A 24,274-nucleotide genomic window follows, 5' to 3' on the forward strand; every position below is an offset into this window, starting at 1 on the left:
TCGTAGTAGTGATAGCCAACTGCTAGCCAAATTGTTAGCCTTGCTCTGGTAGGAGTAGCCATTACTTTAATGTTGCTTCGTTGGTGTTGTTTTTTAGCGCAGAGTAGGCCTAGCTTAGCAATAATTAAGCTTCGTGTTTAATTATTTTCAATATTACAAAAAAAGTAAACGATCGATTGTCATCACGGCAAGTCAATGACGGATGGCAAGTATATTATTCCACTTGTGTTGTGTGCAAGGGCCACCAGGCCAGTTCCTCCACCTGTGTTATGTGCGTAAAATTACTCCAACTTGTGTTGGGGTTGGACGCAATCAACGCAAAGCTTCATTGGATCTCATTGGAGCGAGGGACCTGCGATTTTCAAAGAGCTGCTAGCTATTTTTCTAGAAAGGAAAAGAGGGGGAAAGAAAAGTTTAAGTGGCCATGAGTTCAAATCAGTTAGGGTCTGGTTGGCTGAGTTGTGGCTATAAAAAAATTATTGTGAGCTGTGGAAAAGCTGCTGGGAACTATGAGAAAGGTGAGAGCTGTTTAATTTACGCAACGGTGAAATTATAGTTTTGGTAGAAAAAATATATGAGACTGTTTATATGCAAATTTATCGTAAAAGTCTGATGTTTATTGATTCACATATAAATAACCATATTTGGAAGGAAAATTCAATTCCTTTTAAGTTTTGCATCAACCATTAACATATGGTCCACATAAGCACAAAGATAGTAGAACAAGAACAAAAGATATATGGTTCATGGGATCCTCCTGCACCATAATTTATCTCTCTCACATTAACTAAAGCATCAACTATCCTATTGCGAATGGTATTCATGGTTTCCTCATTCTCGTCATTTGGATTGTCATATCCTTGTTTGTGCTGTGGCAGACCTCTCTTCTAGTAGGTAGTCCTCATCAACATCACATCTGTCGAAATCCTTATCATGCAACTTAATGTCATGAATAAAATTGTGCAATGCCATGCAAGTAAGAATAATATGCTTATGAGTTCTGAGTATGAGTAGAGAAACTAAAAATATCTTTTAAAATATGCCACTTCTGCTTGGAGACTCTAAAAACACACTCAATACCATTTTGAAGGGGCGAATGTAAGAAATGGAACATCTCATACCTCATATCACTTGACGAATTTATTTATTTATTTGTTTTAGGTAAGCAACCGAGTGTGAATCAATTGATGTACTATAGGACTCTCTCCACTATGAGTAAACTAGCTGATTTTGATGTTCACGAGTATATGCAACTTCTAAGAGCATCTCCAGCAGTTTGACAAATCGAGTTGTCATCTTTGATTTTTGGCAAAAACGTTAAAAATACTCCTCCAACAGTTTGGCAAAAGTCTTGGCAATTTTTGGCAATTTGGGAAAAACCAGCCTCCAGCGCGTAAATATACGCGCGCGGCGCGCGGTTGGCATCGTGATTTCTAGTCAGGTGGGAGGGTGAAAAAATAAATAAATAACAGAGAAGGGTTCCTGATTTAAGTTTTTAAGAGGTGGAAGGGCATAAATATAATTTTGTTTCTCTCTCAGGGTTCCTGATGTAAGTTAGATCTCGATTTGGCAAGTGAATTATGCAAAACTGTTGGAGATAAGCTCTTTTTTTACTTAGCATATTTTTTTAGAAGTTGGCAAAACACAAAATATGCCAAGTAAAATATGACAAACTCTTGGAGATGGTCTAAAGGAGGGAGAGGATTGAAACTTCGGCCGCTGGGCCTACTGTCGGCCCATACAAAATGATGGCAAGCCTTCTCCTATCTAGGCGATTTTTTTAATTTTTATATTATTTTTTTCTGATTTGTCAAAAATATATGCCGAAATTTTATTTTTACGAAAATGTCATCCTGCCGCTAGTTCAACCGGCGGAATGAAAGCGAAAGGTTACTGTAGCGATTTTTCACTGGCACTGTAGCGACTTACCGCTAAATCAACCGGCGGAACTGTAGAAATTCACTGTAGCACATTTTCAAAAAATTATAACAAATTCATATGGTTTCGGATGGAGATAAAATTTATACGAAAATTATAGACCTCGACGAGATCTACAACTTTGTAATTCAAACTTTTTTCATTTAAAATCATTCTGGTGTTTAAATAATCGACACAACATTTAGATCTAAAAAATCAGATCTAAACAAGTCGTGCTGCTTATCCGGTGCACTCCCGATGAGCAGCACGACTTGTTTAGATCTGATTTTTTTAGATCTAAATGTTGTGTCGATTATTTAAACACCAGAATGATTCTAAATGAAAAAAGTTTGAATTACAAAGTTGTAGATCTCGTCGAGGTCTATAATTTTTGTATAAATTTTATCTCCATCTGAATCCATATGAATTTGTTATAATTTTTTGAAAATGTGCTACAGTGAATTTCTACAGTACCACCGGTTGATTTGGCGGTAAGACGCTGCAGTGCCAGTGAAAATTGCTACAGTAAGCTTTCGCCGGATGAACCGGCGTTATGTTTTCTACAGTGCTCCTGCCGCCGGTTCATCTTTTCCGCCGGATGAACTGGCGGCAGGATATTTTGAAAAAAAATCGACATATATTTTTGATAAATCGGGAAAAAATATAAAAATTTAAAAGAATTCTATCTAGGCCTGCCCAAAGCCCGATAGCATATCTCATAGGGCCAATACCTCAAATGGGCCCACCCGTCAGAAACCAGCACTTTAGCCCGCGCCACCCTCGCGAAAGTTTCGAAAAGGAAAGGAAATCCCCCCAAATCCTCCTCCCCATCGCCATCTCCGGCGAGCCCCTCCTCCCCATCGCCGCCGCCGCCGCCGCCGCCATGGGAGGGGAGATGGAGCGGTGCATCTCGTCCCTGTGCGCCTCCCTCTCCACGGTGCTCGACCACGCCGACTCCTCCTCCCGCGAGCTCGCCGACGCCGTCTCCCGCCGCCCCATCCACCTCGGTAACCACCTCAAACGCACGCCCCTCTCTCTCTCCCCGCACCGCTCCTGCTCACTGCGTCGGGTCCCGCAGAGTCGGCGACGACCGCGTTCCTGCAGAAGCTGGACCGGCTGGCGGAGGCGGCGGGCGCGGACGTCGCCCACCTCGAGTCCATGGCCTTCGGCGCCGTCTCCTTCCAGGAGCTCCTGGGCCACTGCGGCGAGGCGCTCAACGTATACGCGCGCCACGCCGACGCCATCGAGTCCCGCCTCGTCTCCTTCGGCTACGAGCCCCCCGGTAACAACGCTAACCCCCATCGGCTTGGCTTCGATTCGCAAACCTCTGCAGCGTTGGGAATCGATATTGGTGCATTGGTGCAGAGGTGGAACCTGAGGTGGATGCGGAAGATGGTGGCACCGGGGAGGTCGTGGACCCTGGGAATGGCTGCTTCGGCGTCTCGAGCTCAGTGCTGAGGTCCGGCAGGCGGCGGTGCGACAACGACGACGACGCCCTGTATCCTTCTCTTTGGTTTGGTTCTGTTTGGAAATCTAGATTTTTCAGTTGCTTCAGTTGTCACATACGGTAGAACTTATGAACTGATTGTTCCCTTTTTTATATACTAAAAGGGTCCATTACTCATGTCCCGAACAATCCTGGCAACCAAGTCCCGGATGCACATGGGAAGATCATCCACAATAGGATTGAACTCTCTAGAACATTGCCAACCAAACACTGATAGAGCATGCACTGGATCAGCTTGTGTTCCTTATCATTTTAACCCGATCAGTACATTTCAATCATCGTGCTTATTTGATCACAATTAACCTCGTCAAGTCAAAACCGTCCCATGCCAAAAAATGCTACCGACTGAGCTACTGCTTTGATCATTATCTCATTCCCCGCCTTCAATAGAAGCTTGTCCTTCCACCACCTTCATATGCGAACATTTTAGTCTTACACTTCCTTACGTAAAGTTGCAGTCCAAGATATCATTCATAATTTCACAATCCCCTGTAAAATCGTCTTTTCCTAACTTTCCCAATGAGCACCAGTGTTACTGCTAATTTGCTAAATAAAACCGCTGACTTTTCTTTGTTTACTGATTACCACCTGACCCAAACATTGCTCATATAAGTCAAGTATACTTTGTATTTGCATAGCATTCTCCCTGTTTGCACGAGTCATCGGCCCATAGAAGGTAAGAAACACTATGAGCATTCATGTAGATTTTCATACCAGTGATAGCCATTTTCTTTAGCAACAAAGTCAAGAAACCTTCTTCAGATACAGCGGCTCCAAATAGGGACAGGCACTATTAATTAGATAATGATGCAATGACTTTGAAAGAGTGCCTTTCAGAAGTTTGAGGAGCCCTTTATTCTGGCTATTTCCCTAAGTAGCAGTTGCATCATAGCTGAGACCTGAGAGAACTTAATTTCCCTCAAAACTCAGTCACTACTTGCTACCCTTTACCACTAGACTACAAATCTTATTGTGTTCTTTCTTGACTGTCATTAAGATTTGGGGGGTCGCTGAAGAACCTTGGGTTCTCGGATGCTACTCTAGCCACACTTTCCTCTGAAGGTATGCAAGGCAATATTTTGGTTATCTCAGCTGATTAATCGCATTATGCTTGTCGTATTAATATTTCTTGCTAGCTGCTAATTTTTGGCTTGGATAATGATAATTTCCTGGGATTTTGCAGTCACAGATTATAGTGAAAGCCCAAAGAAGCTTTACAAGAATCCTGAAAGGTAACAGAAAGAAATCCATTCATCATATATCTATAGCCCAATGTTCCCCACTGTTCTTTGTTTACCTTTAATGCTCCTTTCCTTATTTTAGTCTCATGTTAAAATAGCCCAATTTATTTTTTAATACTCTATACTGTTCAGTGCTGATGCTGGAGAAAAGATCATGAAGGAACCTGAACTTGTAACTCCCCAGAATGAAAGAAATGATCAAGGTGATCAGCATGAATGTCTTTGATGTTTTAAAGACAGATCAAATCTTGCTCATTCTAATTTTTTTCACTGTTAACTCCATGAAGGCAATTCGTTCAAAGAAATGATAAGGGCGTCAAAGGAGGAGTATGAGCAACTACCTCCCTACATGAAGAGTCTAGCATCTTGGGAGGTCTGAATTTCGTTACCTACTTGCTTGGACGCTTGTAACTCTGCCCATAGTACTCTATACACGCTGGATACGGATGGTCACAAAATTACAGCATGTGGTTCTTGAAATTGGTAACTTTACTCTAAGAAAATCAATTGAAGACAAATATTCTGCAACATCTTCACTTTCTATTTCCTCAAATTATTGCTTTCCTTTTCTTTATTTGTCTTGATCGAAAATGGACTTGTGGTGCCGTGATTTATGAGCCATGGCAATAGCTATGTTATCACAGTGTCATCCGCCTCAAAGTTGTGTTGTTTTGTTGCATCAGGAATTGCAGGAGGGAATATGCAAATTAAATTCATACTTCGGCAGCAACAATGCATTGAATCAAGATGATACTGGAGCAATAGGGCTTGGTATGTGCAGTTACTTCTCTTAGCCTGTAGATTTGAAAATGTCAAGTCATAGCACTCTGAACAGGGTTTTTTGTCAGGTTGCTGTTTCATTGCCACATGTTCTTGATGAATTTCTGCTGTTGTAGCTAACATTTGTGGTGTTTTCTTCTGCTTTTCTTCCTTGTAGGGCGCAAAGGAAGAGCCTGCCTGCTAATGCTGCTGCGGCTGAATCAATTAACTATGGAGACAGTTGATGGATCTACCTCTTACACCATCCGCAAGATGAATGAGTAAGCAATTTCAGATTTCTGTGGGAAGCGGGAGGGGGGTGACTCCAGCAAGGAAACCTGGTGGAAACAAGTATCTGTACAATTGATTGCCTGTTACTACTATGTGCTGTGATATTCTTTTTGTTGTTGCGATGTATCTAGTCTGGTTAAAACCTCGTGTTGTATTAATGTATACTGAAACTCAGCTGCAAAGCTGAATTTGATTACCCTAGCTGACGGTTCTTCTGCTCATGTTATGTTCATCGTTCTTCTACCTGCGTGTCTGACAAACAACAGATGTAGTGGGGTTGCCTCCGAAAAGACCACTTGGTATTGTCCATTATGGTATAAAACGTGTTCAGGGCTTTCAGCACATTATAAAGCTTACACTCAGCCCTATTTGGGTTGGAGATCATAACTCCACCTTTGAATTTAGAACATAATTTTACTAACCGTACAAATTCCTAGAGGAACCCTCATTTTACAAAAACCTTCATAACAATCCCACCTATAAATCTATGTAATATTTACATTCCTCGAACAGAGGCACACAAGCATAGCCGTGAATTACAATTTATACATGCACATTTAAAGAATTGACATACAAATTGAATTCTTCAAACCCGCCTGCAATGCATAGTGCTCAAGCTGGGATCTGCTCCAGTCTGATTCTTCAAGGTTCTGGAAGAAAGTACCCTGGAGCATGTAATAGCTAAAGATAGGCTTCCACAATGTCTCCTTCCACCTCCCCTTAGGCCACAAACCCTGATGCAGATGATGACCCATATATCTCATTCGCCTCAGCAACAGGGACGTACACGACATCCGTCAATGAGCTGTGGGTGCGCCCATAGAAAATGTACACAAACACCCCCATCACCAGCCACACCCCCACTCGCATCCATGTGCCACCACTGAAGAACACAAGGGCAAATCGACAAATTCAGACATGTTAAAGTGTATATCGGTTCTGAACATGTGGTTGAAAAACTGGTAAGGACCAGAAACTCACCCCAGATTTATCAATAAGTATGTGTTTATCAGGATACACATCACTGGCAGCAATGGAACGAATGGGCAGATGAATCCTGCAGCGGAAGCAGCAGCAAGATGTGTGATCCAAGTAAATTAGTAAATTTATAAATATGACCTAGCAGAGAGTGGCCAAGTGTGCTGCGATGCAAGTACCTCCAGAATGGCCAAAGGAATGCCTCCCGTCGTCTTGGTCAATCCAGCAGAGTACGCCCAGACCAGTTAGGAGGAGCAGGCCACCAAAAGCGCAAACAAAGCATCGCACCAGGCTGGCATGGCATGTGCAAGATTGTTGAGCATTTCGCTTATACGCAGGAAAGTTCACTGTGCAAGCTAGCATAATAAGCTGAGTTGTTCGTACTTACAAGGGCAAGAATGTCGCAGAGGCTGAAGTTGTGAGGACCAGAACCCCTATGCAGACAGATGCAATGCTGCAAGCAGCAGTCTTGCGCCGCTTTGTCTCATCCAACTTGCCTAAAAGTCACCAGGCAGCTTTATTAGCTACCTTAACTGAAATACGCGTAATTAGAAATTTAGAGCATATTAATAAGTCAGACATGCAATTGCACAGACATACTTGCATATAGCTGCTTCTCAATAAGGGGGTCCTTAATTGATTCTACTACAATATCACTAATCTCAGATGCCCCTTCTTCATGATCCTCATCTCCAAGAGTATCCCTCAGCTTTTCCTCATCGTTTTCATGGCTCAGACGGAATGATGCTTGCAGGGAAGATGGCAGGGGTACCTCATCTGGAGGAACATACCTGAGAATCAAGATGGACACAGCAACTATAGTGAATGCTAGGAGCGTGCCAACACTGACCTGCAACCAAGAACAAACCTTTTTAGCTTCAAGCTGCATTATTCAATAATGCTCATATAATCACATGCATATACCAGTACACTGCCATGATATCTGGCATATTCTCTCTCTGTGGAGAAGGGCCATTCTTAAATTGAACCTCAAGATAAAGCTCGTATATAATCTCAAATAAGTGATCTGTAAAATAATACCATGCCAGCCAGTTGAGAGACATCCATGAAGAAAGCGAGAGAAGCTGCACAGATGCCAGTGACGATTGTGCTTTTGACTGGAACTTGTGTCGTCTTGTGGACATCAGAGAAGAATGATGGTAACAGGCCATCTCGTGCCATGGCCATCAATATTCTTGGCTGAGGGAAGTATCAAAGCAGACTTATAAATATCCATGGCAGCATAAATTGAAGTTGCATTATACATATGTTGGTTGATAGAACAAATAAAGCAGAACTGATTATCTATATCCAGATAATATGGCAATATTCTTCGGATGTTATTTAGAAAAGGGAGCAGAATACAAGGGTAATTTACAGTTAATCATTTGAAGCAGGTATTATCTGCTGGGCCCATTTTCCATGAATCACATAAAAAATTTGAATGGCACGTTAAATAAAACATGTTTATACCTGTGGCAATATAGATCCCATCAAGGTTGAACAAAGAGCAAGAACAGCACCAGTAGTTACCAGATACCTAAAACAAGACAAGAAGAGGAATAGTCTCAGTGGTACGCACACCAGATCATTCGTGGCAAAATGGGAAGCAGTCCTTACATTGCCCAGTGTACGCCATGCCTTGCAAAGGCAGATGAAATAGGAGTATCTGGATCCATAGCAAAGTATGGTACAAGACCAACAATAACAACTGAAACCAACATGTACAAGGAACAGCATATCGACAATGCCGTTGCGATTCCCAATGGCAGATCTCGTTGCGGATTTTTCACCTGTCAGAAATTAATATAAGATAATTAATTTTTTTTTACTTTCTAGATGAACGAATCATATTTTGAATTTGATGCCAACTGTCCATCAAATAAGAAGTGGCAAATCAATAAGGGAAATAGGATGTTTCGTAACCTCCTCAGCAGTGCTGGCAACTGAATCGAAGCCTATGTAGGCGAAGAAGACAGTTGCTGATCCAGCAAGCATTCCATTCGCTCCAAAAGGGAAAAATCTGAAATCATTAGTGTAACTATGTAAGTGCAAGCCAAAGGATGCTAGCCCAGTTGGTTAGTCACTCCGGCGGCACCCCTCAGGTCCTGAGTTCGACTCCCCGTGGGAGCGAATTTCAGGCTGAGGGTAAAAAAATCCCCTCGCTGGCCCCGTGTGCCAAAGCACTGGTTGTGAGACGACCCAGGTCGGCCTGAGGACCCTTACATGGCCCAGGCAGGTAGTTCCCAGGGGTTACGTCTCCAGTGTCAGGGCGGGGCCAGGGTTCGGGGATTTTCTCGGTCGGGGAAGCCGAGGCTTCTTCTTAAGCTAATACCGGTGGGGCGGTCTTTCCCCACCCGGCCGAGTTTTAACTATGTAAGTGCAATACCTGCCGGCTTGAGGAAAAAAGAAATCAAAGTACCAGGATTTTTAGCATTACCCGCCAGCAACCTTGTAGCCAACCCATCCTGTTTGAAAGCCGATGTAACTACCAGCAATAATAACAAATAGCATCACAAAGCAATTCAGGACTGTCACAACTCCTTGCACAAATGAACTCTGAAAAAAAACAGAGAGGAAAGATCAGATGTCATATTCTCGGAAAAAGGAGTGATAGCTCTTGCTGAATCGGAGAAGGTAGCAACCTCTTTGATCCCCACACATAGCAGACCAGTGACAAGGAAAACAAGGAAAGCAGCACAAGGATCAACAACAACATCAAGCCATGGGATCTCATGTCGAGCTAAGATCCATGGCAGACTATCAGCTCCTCCGAAAAATAGGGCCTGAAAAACAGTGTTAATATTAATACTGTTTGCAAAGATAGATGCTCAAATTCAATCATTGATTGGATTGATATGCCACATCAATAAGTCAGATGCAGGGGAAATCCCACTTACTAAATTGGGAGATATGCCACGGGCGACAGCTGACCCACCAATTGTATATTCAAGTATCAGAGCCCAACCAATCAACCATGCAACTCTGTATGATGAAAAGGTGAACAATGTGAGAACAGAAACTCATCAGCACAAAAGACATGCTCAAAATGAACAATATTAATTCCATCATATTGGTAAATTACCCTTCACCAACGCAGATGTATGAATAATGGTAGGCACTTCCTGCAGATGGGCAGCGGCTTGCAAGCTCTGCATAACAGAACGCTGATAGTGCAGCGGCTATTCCAGCTATCAGAAATGAAAGAGTCAATGCTGGCCCAGAATGCTCCCGAGCAACCGTCCCAACAAGAACATACACCCCAGCTCCAATCGTTGAACCAACACCTGAGGCATAACACAGAGGTTGCATGATCAACACTTCCACTAATGAGATACTATAATTACTAATAAAGATGGATAATCCTTTTGGTCTAAAATAATCCTTTTGGTCTAAAATAGTATGTTATTCCAGCAAACGAGCCATCCACATATTTAGCGAATATCAGAATAATGTAGATAATTAACGTATTTAGCATAAGTCAGTCCAGGCATTTACATCATCAGGGTAGCAATGTCTGGAACAGTAAGAACCTAGTAAGTAGCAAACCACCCACCATACTAAACAAGGCAGCAGTATCCATTTCAAAATTCAGAATCCTTTTCAACCTTTGCTCATGAGTGAAAATCAATGAAACATAAATTAAGAACTTTGTAAGTGAAATCTCAGAGTTACATAATCCAAGCTCGAGTTCGGTACCAACATCTCTAAAATTCAGCAACTCATTGAAGCCGGTGGGTGATAATTATTTAAGCTGCGTCATTCACCAAAATTCACAAAACAGCAACAGGTTTTAACGCAGAGAAGAACCAGGATCCAAGCAGAAAAGACACAGCAAAGCAAAGATCGCACCTTTCCAAGTTCCCACAAAATCCCCGCAAAGATCCACCAAAAATAAAGCAAACAACGCTCAGGGAAAAAAGCAGAGAGGAATAACTGAAGAAGCAAGAGCACGAAGAGGTGTCTCTACCGATGGCGATGAGCTGGGCGACGGAGAGCTCCTTGCGGAGCTCGTTGCTGCTGCCGGCGGGGCGCGCCCGCTCGGAATCGACCTGCTTCCGGCGCATCAGCGCCCGTACCCCTCCGCCCATCGCGCCGGCCGCCCCCTCGAACCCCATCGGCTCCGCGCGACCGCGCGAGGCAGAAAAAGGCGCGCCTTTTACCGCGCCCACGGCTCGATCAGGGGCGCCGGTCGCCGGCGGATGGAGCTAGCTGCCTCCGCGCGCGCGCTGCAGGCCTGCAGCTGCCCGCCGGCCGCCGCCTCCCTCTCTCTCACCCCCTTGCTTGTCGAGTTTGGTTGGGTAGGGGGAGATTCTTTGGAGAGGACGGGGAGAAGAGTCCCCGCGGTTGCTGGTCTTGGATGGCGTGCCGACGGGGCGTTGTCTTTATAGGGTGCGCAGAGGATCAAGTCGGACTAGTAAATTCCGAGCTTTGATAGTTTGACGAGCTACGCGTACAGTCGTACACTACGAAGGATGGAAGAATCTACCGCTAGCTTGTGTGCTTGATTAGGATGCTAATCAGGTCTCTTGATCAACTCGAAATTCTGACTAGTCGGTCCAAGTGCGAGGACAGCGTCAGCTGAATGTCTATTTGAGAAGCTTCAAGCTTCTAATTAGCAGATGAAACTTCGCTAAAACGACACGAGTTTTATATACATGTCATAATTGACAACTGAATTATTTCATGTTGTATACTACTGTAGTTTGGTTAAAAGCTCGTGTATTGCTGTTTGCATAGTCCTCGTTGTAGCCCAGTAGATTGTGTCACCTTGAGTTGACCTTTTTATACACCCGCACAATAAAAAAAAGCACATCATTTTTTAAAAAATATCAATGCAAAACACATCATCTGCTGTGTTCGGCTAGTTGTGATTGGTGACTAGTTTGCTTGGCTGGCAATTGGTAACTGATATTGTTTTGATATGTGACTGATGATCAGATATTTTTTTTTACCGAAGCCGGGAGCAAAGTGTGTGGCTTCTCAGTCTGAGTCCCAGAAGAGACATGAAACAAATAAAGGCTGTGTTTAGTTGCGAAAAGGTTGTGAAAAGTGTTTGCGAAAAATATTGTAGCATTTTCGTTTGTATGTGGTAAATATTGTCCTATCATAGGCTAATTATGCTCAAAAAATTCGTCTCGCAACATACATCAAAACTATGCAATTAATTTTTTATTTACCTACATTTAGTACTCCATGCATGGGTTATTTGCTATATTTAATGTTTCGATGTGATTTCGATATGATAGAAAATTTGAAAATTTTGGAGGAGTTGGGGGAACTAAACACAGCCAAAGATTTTTCAGAATAGTGCTCAACATCCTCATCTGACAACTGGGCTCGTGTGGCACGTGAAAGTTACCGACAGGGACCGGCCGGTACAGATCCATACCGAAAGGCATACAAAATTCGCGCACGTACAGAGGTATATATATATATACGGTATACATGTACGCATCTGTGATCTGTCTGTTGTTACATGCTTTCGATTTTGAAAGATCAGAATGATTTCACCCCCGTTCAAATGTTCACCACTGGTTATCAGAAAACATGGAACAAACCTATGATTTTTTTTTATTTTTTTTTTGCATTGTGCTGGAAATGGCTGGTGGAGAGCGTGCCATGTTCGTCCTTCTCATGCTAAACGAACAGTAGAGAGGATGTCGCTGTCGTAAAATTTTTTGCCATCTTGCATTGGGCTGACGTGTAATGCAACCAACTGGACCGTGAGCAGCTGTTGCAAGAAAGCCAGCTTGTGCTATTTTCTATCCTTTCATGATTACAGCTAATTAAGTAGCTTCCACTTCAAGAATTTTGAGCTGATTTATATTTTTTTAAAAATCATTTATTGCAGATTGATACGCCTTCAATATATATCTACAGGAAGATTCTGAAAACATTTCGTGTGGTCAGAAATTAAAGTGGACACCTATTATGCGTGTGGAGCTAGCTGCTACGGAGTAGTTCTGACCGAAATTCTCTGCAGATCCTTTTTTTTATAAAAAAAAGGAATAAAACGCGTAATACGATCAAAGAACGCAAGTAGAAGTAGAGCCGTAGAAGCTTTATCATATTCACATAACCATGTGGGTCTGACATTTATAATATCAGTAGTTTATAAGCAGCTTGATTGCGTGCAGCTGTGCATCTCCACATGGCATGTAATAAATAATGTAATGTACTAACCAGATCGCCAAAGAACTGGTACGGGAAGGTTCATCTGCTGCATCAATTATACTGCCCTGCCTACCAGCTCATTATTTTCTGAAAATAAAAAAAATACAGGTCAATCTCCAAACAAGATAATTTCCAGACTGTTGAGTTACTCTGAAAACATACATGTGACACACATGCATGATTATTCTATGAACATTTACATTCAAGAACGTCAACAGTCTTTGACTATGACTCTATTTATCTCAAAACACAAAATGTAAATTTTTTGTAAATCACTTGTATGGTATACTAAATGTAGTCGAAAAATAAATCGCATTACACAAATGGATTGTAAATCGCGAGACGAATCTAATGAGCCTAATTAGGACGTGATTAGACACTAAATTGCTACAGTAATGTTACAGTAACAATGCTCTAATGATGGATTAATTAATCTCATTAGATTCGTCTCGTAGTTTACAAACGAGATCTGTAATTAATTTACATTTAATACTTTAAATGTTGAAGATTCTCATCTAAAAATGCAAAATGATCTAAACAAGCCCTATGTCTTATTCAGAGTTTGGTCTACATGCACAAAGAATCGAAGCATCATGTTTATCTGTTGGCAAACCAAACTTCTCTTCTTCCGACGACAGTTGCATCCCGGAAGTAAAAGGAAATGCAGTTATGCAAGCAATGGAAAGGAATAATGATGATAATATAATGTCAAATAATAATTTCATTAAGAATGATAATATAGATGCATGTGTCTATCTGTATTATTGGTCTTGTTTGGTTTGGCAACAAAACAAGCGCGCACGTTTCTCGAGAAGAGAATTTCGCATATATGAAGTACTAAATGAAGTCTATTTGCAAAATTTTTTTAGGGATGGTGTAACTTTTCGCGACGAATCTAATGACGGTAATTAATCGATGATTAGCTACAGTGATGTTACAGTAACCATTCTCTAATCGCGCAGTCAAATACCTCATTAGATTCTTCAGAGTCACTAGTGCGGGGGTTCTGAAGTTGATTTTGTAAACTGACTTTGTTTGACACCGTAATTAGTGGTCAAAATTGTTACTATTTCTAACACGTTATAATTGTAGTGCGAACCAAACAAGACCAATGTGTAGGCATCCAATCAGTAGAGGGAAGACGAAAGTGACGCCTTGCGTTGAAAAAAAGGCCAAGGATAGACTTCGACACGTGTAGCCAAAAGAACATGGAAAGTGAGACATGGACGTACAGCGACCTGGCCGTCGAGAAAATGTGAGTGAGAGGCCTAGCTTGTTCTTTTTCTCGAGAAAAAAAAGTTGGGATCGGAAACAGAAAAGAGAAATACGGTAATGGATTAGTTTTTAGTTAGTGATGATTGGTTGAGTTAACTATGGAGCATTTCTATAAAAAAAACAGTTAACTATTGAGCTCACAGAGCTTTACCTCTGCTTGGGCCACGAAGTAAGGTTGGGCCAGACCATTTCGAAACGTGAAGCTTGCAGCAAGATATAGCCCAGGTAGGTATGCATCGTGGATCAGGCTAGAGCAGATCTCGTGAATCCAGACGGCCCAGCCCACTGATCTTGAGTATCGCTAATGTGGATAACAACACTGTAGCCAGCCATGTTCCCTACAAATATACAAATATGTTCTAAAAAATATGTTAACTACTGTTCTCTTCGGATCCAAGTGCTAAACGTTAGCACTAGCTCGTTCAAGCAGAAATGCTAATGGAGTGAGCTAAATTATAATTAAAATTTAAAAATTTAGCATATGTATGAGTTAACATATGCTAAAGTTTAGCGCTAAACTGTATCCCATCCAAACAAGTCAGTCTAATAAATTCGCTTGTGTGCATGGACCGTTTTGATGTATGCTTTTGATACCGTGTGTTAACCACACTTTAGCCCGAAACACAACTTCTTTTGTTTCCACATTATTCACCACATTTATCATTTTTTTTCTTGTTTAGAAAATGAGGATCAGCATAGTCTTTGTTTGCCGCATTGGTTGCCGCAGCGGCATCGGAAGACCACAGTCGGCATTTGCAGCTAAGAACAATTCATATTGGGTATCAAAAATTTTCTAAAAATGTAACCTATCTATTGGCACTGTACTTGTCATTTATTCGATTTTCTTTTATGTTCATAGTATTTGGTTTGTTGTAGTTATGCCTATTACTTTTGAATAAATAAGATTTGAATAGAGCAATAACATATAAATTATATTTTTAGAAAAATTTTGATACTAGTTTCATATTTTTCTATTTTGAAATGAATTAGTTTTGATTTTATAGATCTTATTAGAATTTTTTTAATTTTTTTAAAATACAAAACCACCTTCGAAATCACCCTAAGAGCCAAATTTGTCTAGTTTCGATAGTTGAATGACCTATCTTATCTCATTTTATAGTTTAAGGTTGAAAATTATACTTTTACGATAGTTCAAGGGTGTAAACTGAACTTTTCCAAAAAAAAAGTCAAACAGTTCAAAATGATGTTTACATCTAAAAAAAAGCATATTTGTCTCTTTGCGAGGGAAAATAGTTTAACGGCGGGTAACACGTTTCTCTTTCTCATTTTCCCCCTTTTGTGAACAGAATGCATTTCTCGACTTTTTCTGACTTGCATTTGCACCCACAGTTCATCTTATCCCTCCTCCCAGAAAACAAAACAGGGGTCCACATTTCCCCTTCAGATTTCAGAATTTACAGCATGGAAAACTACTTGAAACTAGAAACATATGCACGCACTCAGACACATAGAAACGAAATGAAAACTATGGATGATCAATGCATTAGAATTATGAACCAAAAACAGGAAGCATCCATTTTCTTTAAAAAAAAGAAAAGAAAGAAATAAAGACCGAAATAAAAACACCTAACAACAACAACGCCGCGTGCACCCAAGCAAGCAAGCATTCTATCTCTGGCCAACTGGTGGAAGTCAGTCTGTCAAGGCTTATGGCTTGCTGCTAGTGCTATTCACAAGGTTAGACGACGATCCGATCCAGCCATGATCAGTTGCACATCATTCAGTTAAGTACAGGACAACTACAGCAGGAGAGATCGAGTAGGCCTTCGTTCATGCCGACGCCCGGTGTCACTTGTCAGAGATCGGCGGGCCGCCGTAGTGGACGCTGCACATCTTCAGCTCCCTCGGCATGTCGATCTCCTTCAGCCATGCCAGACGGCCTTGATCTTGCTCAACGTTGTTGAGGTCACGGTCACGGGTGCCGTCTGCCGCTGCAAGCAGAAACAAGAGTCAACCTTCTGTGAGCCACAATACAATTAGCACAAGCATCAGCATTGCAAGTTGCAAGATACTAGAGATTAGTGCAATTAATTATATATTGCAGTTCATCTGTCTACTATCTTAAGGGGGAAGCTAGATTACTTTATACAGCAGGAGCCTCCAGCTGGTACATTTTTTTTATGGGCAAAACTGTGTGCCAAAACCACTGATCACGTGGTCAGGTTGCGAGATGGATTGTACCAGGATTCTTAAACAAAGCCTTCTGCTGGCTGTTATTTAACTAACAGAAACATTTCCCTATCCGGTGGGCTGCTCCATGCAAAACAACTGTTTTTGATAAACTATCATTAGCTACATGATTCAGATCATGCCTAAACCGTCAACAGTTTTTCAATAAACAAATTTAGCATATCTAGCATGATGTCAATCCACTGAATCCCTGAACCAACTTAGCTTTTTTGAATCTAGTTGGAACAGCGACATGCCTTTCAAGTGGCAAACAACGGTAGGGTACATTTGTAGATATTTAAGAGCCAGTAGTCATTACTGAATGCACAAAGTATTCAGATTTCATCAGAGGTAAAAAAATGTGGCTACTTACTCGAATGTTGTGTGTATGGAATATCGCTGTAGTATGTGCAATCCCTGTCCTCTTCTATGGAGTACGGGGGCCCAAGAATGTCGAGGATCGCGCAAGGCGCATTGGCAGTAAATCGATGCATGTTTCCTCCAGTCGTCGGATATAGAACTGAGGTATCACACGGCGCCGTAAAAGCATCATCGACCACCAGTTTTGCCAATCTCACTGTAGAAAATAGATCTGAACATTAGAACATTTGCACTGTGTATAAAGGGTGAATGGCAGTAAAAACAAAGCAAAATTGATGAAAATACATAATAAATAGATAAAAGGCTTACATTGATCATCAGCTGACGATGAACAGCTGCTCACTGACGGGATAGAATCAGGATCAACCCAGTCATACGACTTTATATGCATAGACCCGAGGAGCAGCTTGCTGAACACCGTCATTCCAGGGTGATTGTGGAGAGGGATGACCGCATTCCGCGGCAAAAATAAGATAACCATCTGCCAAGCAAGGGAGAGACATTAGTAAAAACAAGTTTTTTTTATAAAAAAAAAGTACCTTGGATAGTGATTATATTCATACTCGAGATAATTCGCACAGCAGACAAGCTTACCGAAAAATTTGGGCATTTGTATATTGTCGTGTGTGTAATTGTGGGGGTTCCTTGAGCAGCATCTCTAGCCCTGAAGAACTTGAGATCCGGGCTTAGGCCGACATCTTCCGGCTTCATCCTATCTGCAAACATTTATTATCAGAGTCAATTCAAATTCAGTAAACCCATGAATGAGACATACATACATATATAGGCTGTGTGTTTAGATTCGTAAAATAGTGGTAAAAAGGGTCGCATCGGATACTATAGTACACTGTAGCACTTTTTGTTTGTTTGTGGTAATTGTTGTCCTACCATGATCTAACTAGGCTCAAAAGATTCGTCTCGTCGTGTACATCAAAACTATACAATTAATTTTTTTATTTATCTACATTTAATTCTCCATGCATGGGGCAAGAGATTTGATGTGATAGATGAATAGTAAAGTTTGGAGAGAGAAATTTTGGAACTAACACAGCCATAATACATGCTGAGGCAGAGGCTACTATGTTTCTGATCGATTACCGCAGCATAGCATGCTTCAAAATTCAGGAACTTTTGTGAAACTTTTTTTTTTTTTTGCACTCTGAAGTAGCTACTCATAGCTTTTGATTTACATAGACGAGCAGATGAATGCAGGGATAATAATAATAATAAGGTAAAGGGAAGAACGTGTTGGTGAAACGCACCGAGCATGGCGCGGAGCTGGCGGACCTCGCCGGGCCTGGGCACGGTGCCGGGCCCCCTGAAGACGTCGCGGCAGGCCTGGAAGAGCCGCTGCACGGCGGCCGCGTCCGCGTCCGCCTGCACGCGCCGCCGCCTCCCGCTCCCGCGCCGCGCCACCCCTCCTCCGGCCCGCCTCGCTCCCGTCTCCGGCGCCACCCGCCGGCGCTTGGCCGCGCGCTCCCCGGCCGTGGCCGCGGCGGCGGGCTTCGCCACCTCGACTCCCCCAGCAACCACCTCCATGGATCACCCACCGCACCAACTGGCCGACAGTAACGGAATAACCCCACGAAAAAAGCGATCTTTTGGCAGCAGCAGCAGCAGGAGCGAGGAATCGGAGAAAGAAGGTGGCGACAAGGACGCGGCAGGAGGAAGAAGAAGGGAAGGGGCAGGGAAAGGCGCGGCGGCACGCGACTATAAGCAGCAGGAGGAGGAGGTGGTGGGGGTGGGGGTAGCGAAACCGTGGGCTGGCTGTGCGTGCCATCGCGAAGCCATCGACGGAATCGATGGTGAGAGGAGGGAGGGAGCTGTCGGTGTCGCGGCCGCCGGTTCGGAAAGGCTTGCAAAACCGGCGGCGGCAGGCGGGATCCCGGTCGGTTGGGAACACGGTTTCGTCCGTCATCCGCTCCGGTGTGGCCGACTTGTGGGCCCGCGCGCCACCGCTGACTGGCTGCTGCTGCTACGTTCCTGGAGCGGTTTCGCTGATCGATCGGGGAGGAGAGACAGAGACCACCACCCGTCGCCGTCCGTCTCTGAATGCTCGCCGCCGCAAGGTTACCGGAGCTGACGGGCTTTTTTTCCAGCTTGGGTAACCGTGATGATCTCTTCTGTCTCACGTTATGCTAGTAGGGGCAGTGCTCACATCCATGATCCACCTATGCATCCACGGTACATGTACATCTTTGGAGTGGTAGTGTCAAATTCTTCTTTTTTTTGTACCTTTTCTTCCCTTGGTTGGAAATTTCCATTCCATGATGTGTCCGTCGTCACTCTCACCAATACGTGCCTCGCCCCGGCTGCGAGTTGTCAGACGCGTGTGTCATCAAGCTTCATCCCCCAGTGGCCCAGTTGCAGTTCCTGTGTGCAGGCAGGCAGGCCAGGGGCGTACCGAACTATTTTGCTATTTTGCCAAAATATCAAATATAAATCAAGCAAATGATATATATATATATATATATATATGAAGATCAAAAAAAGTATAAAATATATTATATTGGATCAAAATTTCAAGTTTTTAACTTATAAACTCAGCCAACAACGACACAGAGTACCTACTCTCAAACGGTCAAACCAGCCCGTTGGCCACAGCTGACAGCCCAGGAGATCGACATCTCTCCCAACGAACCGGCAGCACTCCCACCACTCTCCTAGACCGGCAACACCTTAACGTGCCAGCAGCAGCCCCTAGTTGAATCGAGCGTCAGCCACCTGGCTACCATTAGCACTAGCATCATTGGTGATGGAGCCTCACATCCTAATTTCTGTTTTTCTTGCACAAGAACTATCAAATATTTAGTTTTAAGCTGTGTATGTTATTTTAAAGTGGATTTTGGAGCTGTAAAATGAATAACAATTCAGTGGTTTAAAAACTTTGTGGAGCTAGCTAGGTGCATTCTATTTAGTTTACTACCTGTTGAAGTAATAATAAAACTAATTGTGTTCTAGCGCATGCAAATACTTTTATCAAAGGGGATCTAGATACGAACGCGCGAGAAATTATAAATAATTGTAATTTTTTTATCGCATGGAACACTTTGTTGAAAATTTGAATGGTTTTGTATCACTGCGAACTCTTAGTATTTTTGTATTGGAAATTTTTCCTTTTAATATGGGAAAAGAAATTTTGGCTCACCGAGGCAAGAAGAGGCTAGAGGTTCCAACAAAACAGTGGGCATGCACTTGGCACTTGGCACGTGCCTGCCGGAAAAGCCAGCCAAGTTGATGATCCTGGGACGGGCCCACCAGGCCGCTGGTAGTACGGTGGCATGCATGCATGTCCTCCCAACATAAACCAACCCGCTTGGCAAAGAGTAAATTCCCTGTATGCCATTGTAAAATTGAGATGGTCCCTTATGTGCCATTGAAAATTAGCTGATCTCTTCTATGCCATCGTTTTTAATTTTCCATCCCCTCAATGCCATTGCTGTTAACTCTCCCTAATAGATCCGTTAAAGCTTATGGCGAAAAGACCAAAATACCCCTCCGTCACCTTATCCCCGAGCGCACACCCCCCTCCCGTCCCCGACGCCAATCCCCCCTCCCGTCCCCGAACCCTAGCGAGGGCGCGCCGGTGCGGAGGCGAAGCAGGCGCGGCTTCCTCGCGCGGGCCCTGCGGCGCGCTTCCCTCCCTCGCGCGGGCCCCGCATGCCCCCTCGCGCGGGCGCGGGCGCTGGGGGGCGCTAGGCCGCGCGTGGCGGGCGGCTGCTGGAGCTTCGGGCGGCGCGCAGAAGCCGCTGGAGCTGCGGGCGGCGCGCAGAAGCGGGAGTGGCAGGCGCGGCCAGCAGCTGCGCACGCAAGGGGAGGCCCGTGCAGCCACGCATGGAGGGGCCTCGCCGTCAGCAGATCCGCCCCGTCGTGAGCTCCCTGTGGCGCGCGCCGGGGAGCACGCCGCCGCCCATGGTCACCGCCCACAGCGTCTCCAGCACCGAGATGTCCTCCTCCGTGGGCTCCCGCCGCACCGCGTACCCCACGCGCTTCCCGTTGCAGAACATAGTCCACATCGGCTCCTCCAGCACCCACCCGTCGTCGTCGTGATGCTTGAAGCTGGCGCCGCCAGCGCCGGTGCCGTCGCCACCGGTGGGGTCGCCCGCGTCCGCGGGCTCCGCCGCGTGCTTCTCGCTCTCCAGCACGATGCGCGTGCCCGCGTGGGCGCCGAGCTCGCGGAGCAGCGCGTGCGTCAGGAGCGCGAGCTCCACCACCAGCGTGGGGCGGCACTAGGCGTTGTCCTGCAGGGACAGCGACACGCGGCCGTCGCGGTAGCCGAAGAGCGTGCCCGTGAGGCGGTGGCGGGACGCCGCCGCCGCGCTAGACGAGGACCCCATGAGCTGCGACAGCAGGGAGTCCGACGGGGTGAGGCGCGCGGGAGGCGCGATTCGGCACACGCCGGACTGCAGCGGCCGCCCGCACCGCGGGTTCAGCAGCGACAGCGACCGGCACATGCTCTGGAACATCAGCATCGGCCGCGACCGCCGCCCCGGGGCCTTCCGCTTCGGCGGTTCCTCGAGCGCGTGGCCCGCGGAGCGCGCCGGGGACGGCGCCGACTGGCCCAGCATGGGATTCTCGCCCGCGGCGTCGTCGTCGTGGTCGCTCCCCTCCGACGACGAGAGGGACGCCGAGCGCGCCCTGCGGTCCGGCTCCTCGGCGGCGCTCGCGTCGACGTCGGCCATCACGGAGGGAGGCAAGCTGGGCCCGCGCTACCGGTGGTGTGGCAGCCGGCGCGGCCCGCCTGCTCCACCGATCGGCCGGCTTCGAGCGCGATGGATAGCGAGGCGGCCGGCCGGGTCCGCCGGGGGATAAGGTGACGGAGGGGTATTTTGGTCTTTTCACCATAAGCTTTAACGGATCTGTTAGGGAGAGTTAACAGCAATGGCATTGAGGGGATGGAAAATTAAAAACGATGGCATAGAAGGGATCAGCTAATTTTCAATGGCACATAAGAGATCATCTCAATTTTACAATGGCATACAGGGAATTTACTCCTTGGCAAATGGCAAGGCAAACAGTGGGCCTTGACCCTTGAGCCGTCGAAACTGGAAACACAGCACGCCGGACCGGAAGCTTGATGATAGAGGCGTCGTTTGGTTTTGTAGCGCGCTAGCGAATAGTGATATTTTGACCGTTTATTACGGTGTCAAACAAAGTCAGTTTACAAAACCAACTCCAGAACCCCGCGCTAGTGACCCTGAAGAATATAATGAGGTCTTTGACCGCGCGATTAGAGGACGGTTACTGTTGCATCACTGTAGCAAATCATCGATTAATTACCGTCATTAGATTCGTCGCGGAAAGTTTCACCCATTCCTAAAAAGATTTTGCAAATAGACTTTATTCAGTTCTTCATGCAGAAAAAAATTCTCTTCTAGCGCTAGGATTCTAGGGCGCATCCAAACCAGGCCAAGCCAGAGATCCTCGTCGTTCAACCTACCCCCGCCGGTCGGCCGTCAGTTTTCTTGCTTTTCCCACCCAAGCTGCTGGAAACGTCCAGGACAGGGAACCTATGTATGGGTATGGTCATGGATGCATGCTGCTTCAGGTCCTGCCTACACGCCATGCTTGCTCGTCATCCTCAAGTCCTTACACATGCATGAGAAACGAATTGAATGATACGTAAACACTTTCTGGGTGACTACTTATACATGCTAGCTTTTACATGCTACTAGGATGAACACAACATAGGTCACATACCAGTTAGCAGCGGTACATATAAATCAGTCGACTGCAGGCCTCGGATGCAATGAACTCGATCAAAATGATGTACGAATCGCATGTGATCTTCTTTCATAAGCTTGTCCTTAAGCTCTGAACCATTGGAGGAAACCAAAATACCGTACAGATTGCTCCAGAATTCGTGCAACTTGACGAGTGGCAAGCTGGTGCCACCACTTTTGCTAGTGAGGCATATATACTTGTTTCACGGCTGAGCAGATGAGGCAGCATAGCTAGCGACCACTTCTCTCCAAATTCCATCCACCCCATTCTCTCCCACTTGTTTCTCTCTCTTCTTCAGGTTGCCGGCAGTCCATCCAAGGCTCCGAGCACCATAAAAAGTGCTGCCAGGATTTGGTCCTCCAATCTCACGGCCCAGCGAACCATGGCTGCCGCTACCCACAACTCCGGCAATGGAATGAAATTCATAAGTCGTCATGGCGTGTCCGATGCCCTATCTACAGTAACTAAAATTGGTTCTTGCACGGATTTTTGCCAGCAAGTTGCTTATTACCATGCTCGGATTTATCCAGCATGGCAACACATTGAATCACTTTACCCAGCCTGGATTTGTGCATGAAATTTGGGTTGCTCTAATTTGTTCGTAAGGAAGATGTATGCATTTGCACAACACAAATGTTTCTCCAATTTAATTGAAATTACTCTTTGTAATGCTGAGTTATTCAAACAAGTTTCCCTTTTCTATCTTAAATATATGCTACTAGTTCCCATTGCATCTATGTTTACTTTACAAAACAAAAACCTCCCAAATGCAAAAAGTTACTCTTACATTTAATTAGTCACTAATCATCAAATGTGCCAAAAAAAAAGTGATCCTAACTTTGTGACGGTGCGGCCACGGAGACGACCGCCAAGGTCAACATGCAGTGTTGCGCCTTTCACACTGTGGCGTTGCCTAGGAGTGTCAATTAGTGACCCTCAGGTGCACCTCCAACCCTCTTCAGTTCAAAATTTATATTATTTCTCCAAAATCAGATCTCATTTTGAAAAATTAGTACAAGAACAAAATATGGTTGGAGGTGTATCTAAGGGTCACCAATTTACACCCCTAGTGTTGCCTTCGGTGATGAATGGGAGGGCGCGGCGGCCGGCGATCGGCGATGGAGTGGGAAGGCCGACAGCAGGTTGGAGTGGTCGGTATTTGAATTCAAGAATCGTTTAGGGTGAGGGTCTTGTTTGAGTTTCAGACTCTCGGTCCGAGTATTTATTATTAGATTTATCGTGTTCTAACCATCATCAACTCCTGATCCTGGTCCAGCATCCGAGAACTTTCGGCGTGCATGCCATGAATCTAGCCAGGGCTGCAAATTAGAACTGATGAGACAAAGCTAAAGTGCGGTGCTAACACACTGGAGCCCCTTCATCTCATGAAGGTCACACGATTGGCATTCGCACTAGGGAGAGAAATGCACGCTGGTTCATGCAAAACGAGCCCATGATTCAGGAATACAGCATTATAACTGAATGATTTTGCTTGCGAATTAACTTCTACAATGGATCCGTTTGGTATTATTTGTAGCACAAACAGTGCCAATGAACCATACAGATGTACTTAACTACTAATGAGAGTCAATATGCATATTCAACAATAAGAAAAATATAATACCAATAAAACAGCATGCCTGAAACTTGTTCCTACCACCATAATCCATAACTGCCACCGTTGCTCATTGTTCAGTCGTGGGTGATAAATATCTATGCAATTGGCCATGAGATGTGCGAAAAAAAATAATTTTTTAGGTCGGTAGGGGGGAAATGAAATACGTTTTCAGAAGGGCGGCATAGCTTCAAGAATTCTACTATTGGTATTGGACAA

General features: G+C 44.6%; 3 protein-coding genes and 1 pseudogene across 4 annotated transcripts; 1 reads left to right on the top strand and 3 right to left on the bottom strand.

Annotated features, from left to right (window-relative positions):
* The first annotated feature begins 2,681 nt into the window (after positions 1-2,681).
* Positions 2,682-5,958, top strand: LOC120666999. Of its 2 annotated transcripts, XM_039947008.1 has the most exons (10): positions 2,682-2,736; positions 2,767-2,924; positions 2,996-3,199; positions 3,283-3,415; positions 4,422-4,486; positions 4,608-4,656; positions 4,798-4,868; positions 4,953-5,038; positions 5,349-5,436; positions 5,603-5,958. In XM_039947008.1, exons 2-10 carry the CDS (start codon positions 2,801-2,803, stop codon positions 5,707-5,709), a joined length of 927 nt encoding a protein of 308 aa, XP_039802942.1. In that variant the 5' UTR covers positions 2,682-2,736; positions 2,767-2,800; the 3' UTR covers positions 5,710-5,958. The 2 variants fall into 2 exon arrangements, with proteins under 2 accessions (XP_039802942.1, XP_039802941.1); XM_039947007.1 differs by having other exon boundaries at positions 2,703-2,924; positions 5,603-5,941.
* A 34-nt stretch (positions 5,959-5,992) lies between these two features.
* On the bottom strand, positions 5,993-11,051 carry LOC120666998 (cationic amino acid transporter 3, mitochondrial-like). The gene is made up of 14 exons (XM_039947006.1): positions 10,664-11,051; positions 9,779-9,980; positions 9,594-9,678; positions 9,339-9,479; positions 9,134-9,252; positions 8,620-8,716; positions 8,314-8,486; positions 8,167-8,233; positions 7,735-7,893; positions 7,294-7,543; positions 7,082-7,190; positions 6,873-6,985; positions 6,697-6,772; positions 5,993-6,598 (listed from the first exon to the last, which is right to left on the bottom strand). The coding sequence occupies exons 1-14, from the start codon at positions 10,809-10,811 to the stop codon at positions 6,436-6,438; spliced, it is 1,902 nt and encodes a 633-aa protein (XP_039802940.1). The 5' UTR covers positions 10,812-11,051; the 3' UTR covers positions 5,993-6,435.
* A 4,563-nt stretch (positions 11,052-15,614) lies between these two features.
* LOC120667001 (plant cysteine oxidase 2-like) lies at positions 15,615-18,474 on the bottom strand. Its single transcript, XM_039947010.1, has 5 exons — positions 17,979-18,474; positions 17,311-17,432; positions 17,026-17,197; positions 16,709-16,912; positions 15,615-16,097 (listed from the first exon to the last, which is right to left on the bottom strand). Exons 1-5 carry the CDS (start codon positions 18,253-18,255, stop codon positions 15,955-15,957), a joined length of 918 nt encoding a protein of 305 aa, XP_039802944.1. The 5' UTR covers positions 18,256-18,474; the 3' UTR covers positions 15,615-15,954.
* A 2,093-nt stretch (positions 18,475-20,567) lies between these two features.
* LOC120668074 lies at positions 20,568-21,458 on the bottom strand (annotated as a pseudogene).
* Positions 21,459-24,274: the final 2,816 nt, after the last annotated feature.

The sequence above is a fragment of the Panicum virgatum genome, chromosome 3N (genome assembly GCF_016808335.1).
Source record: "Panicum virgatum strain AP13 chromosome 3N, P.virgatum_v5, whole genome shotgun sequence".
Classification (NCBI taxonomy): domain Eukaryota; kingdom Viridiplantae; phylum Streptophyta; class Magnoliopsida; order Poales; family Poaceae; genus Panicum; species Panicum virgatum.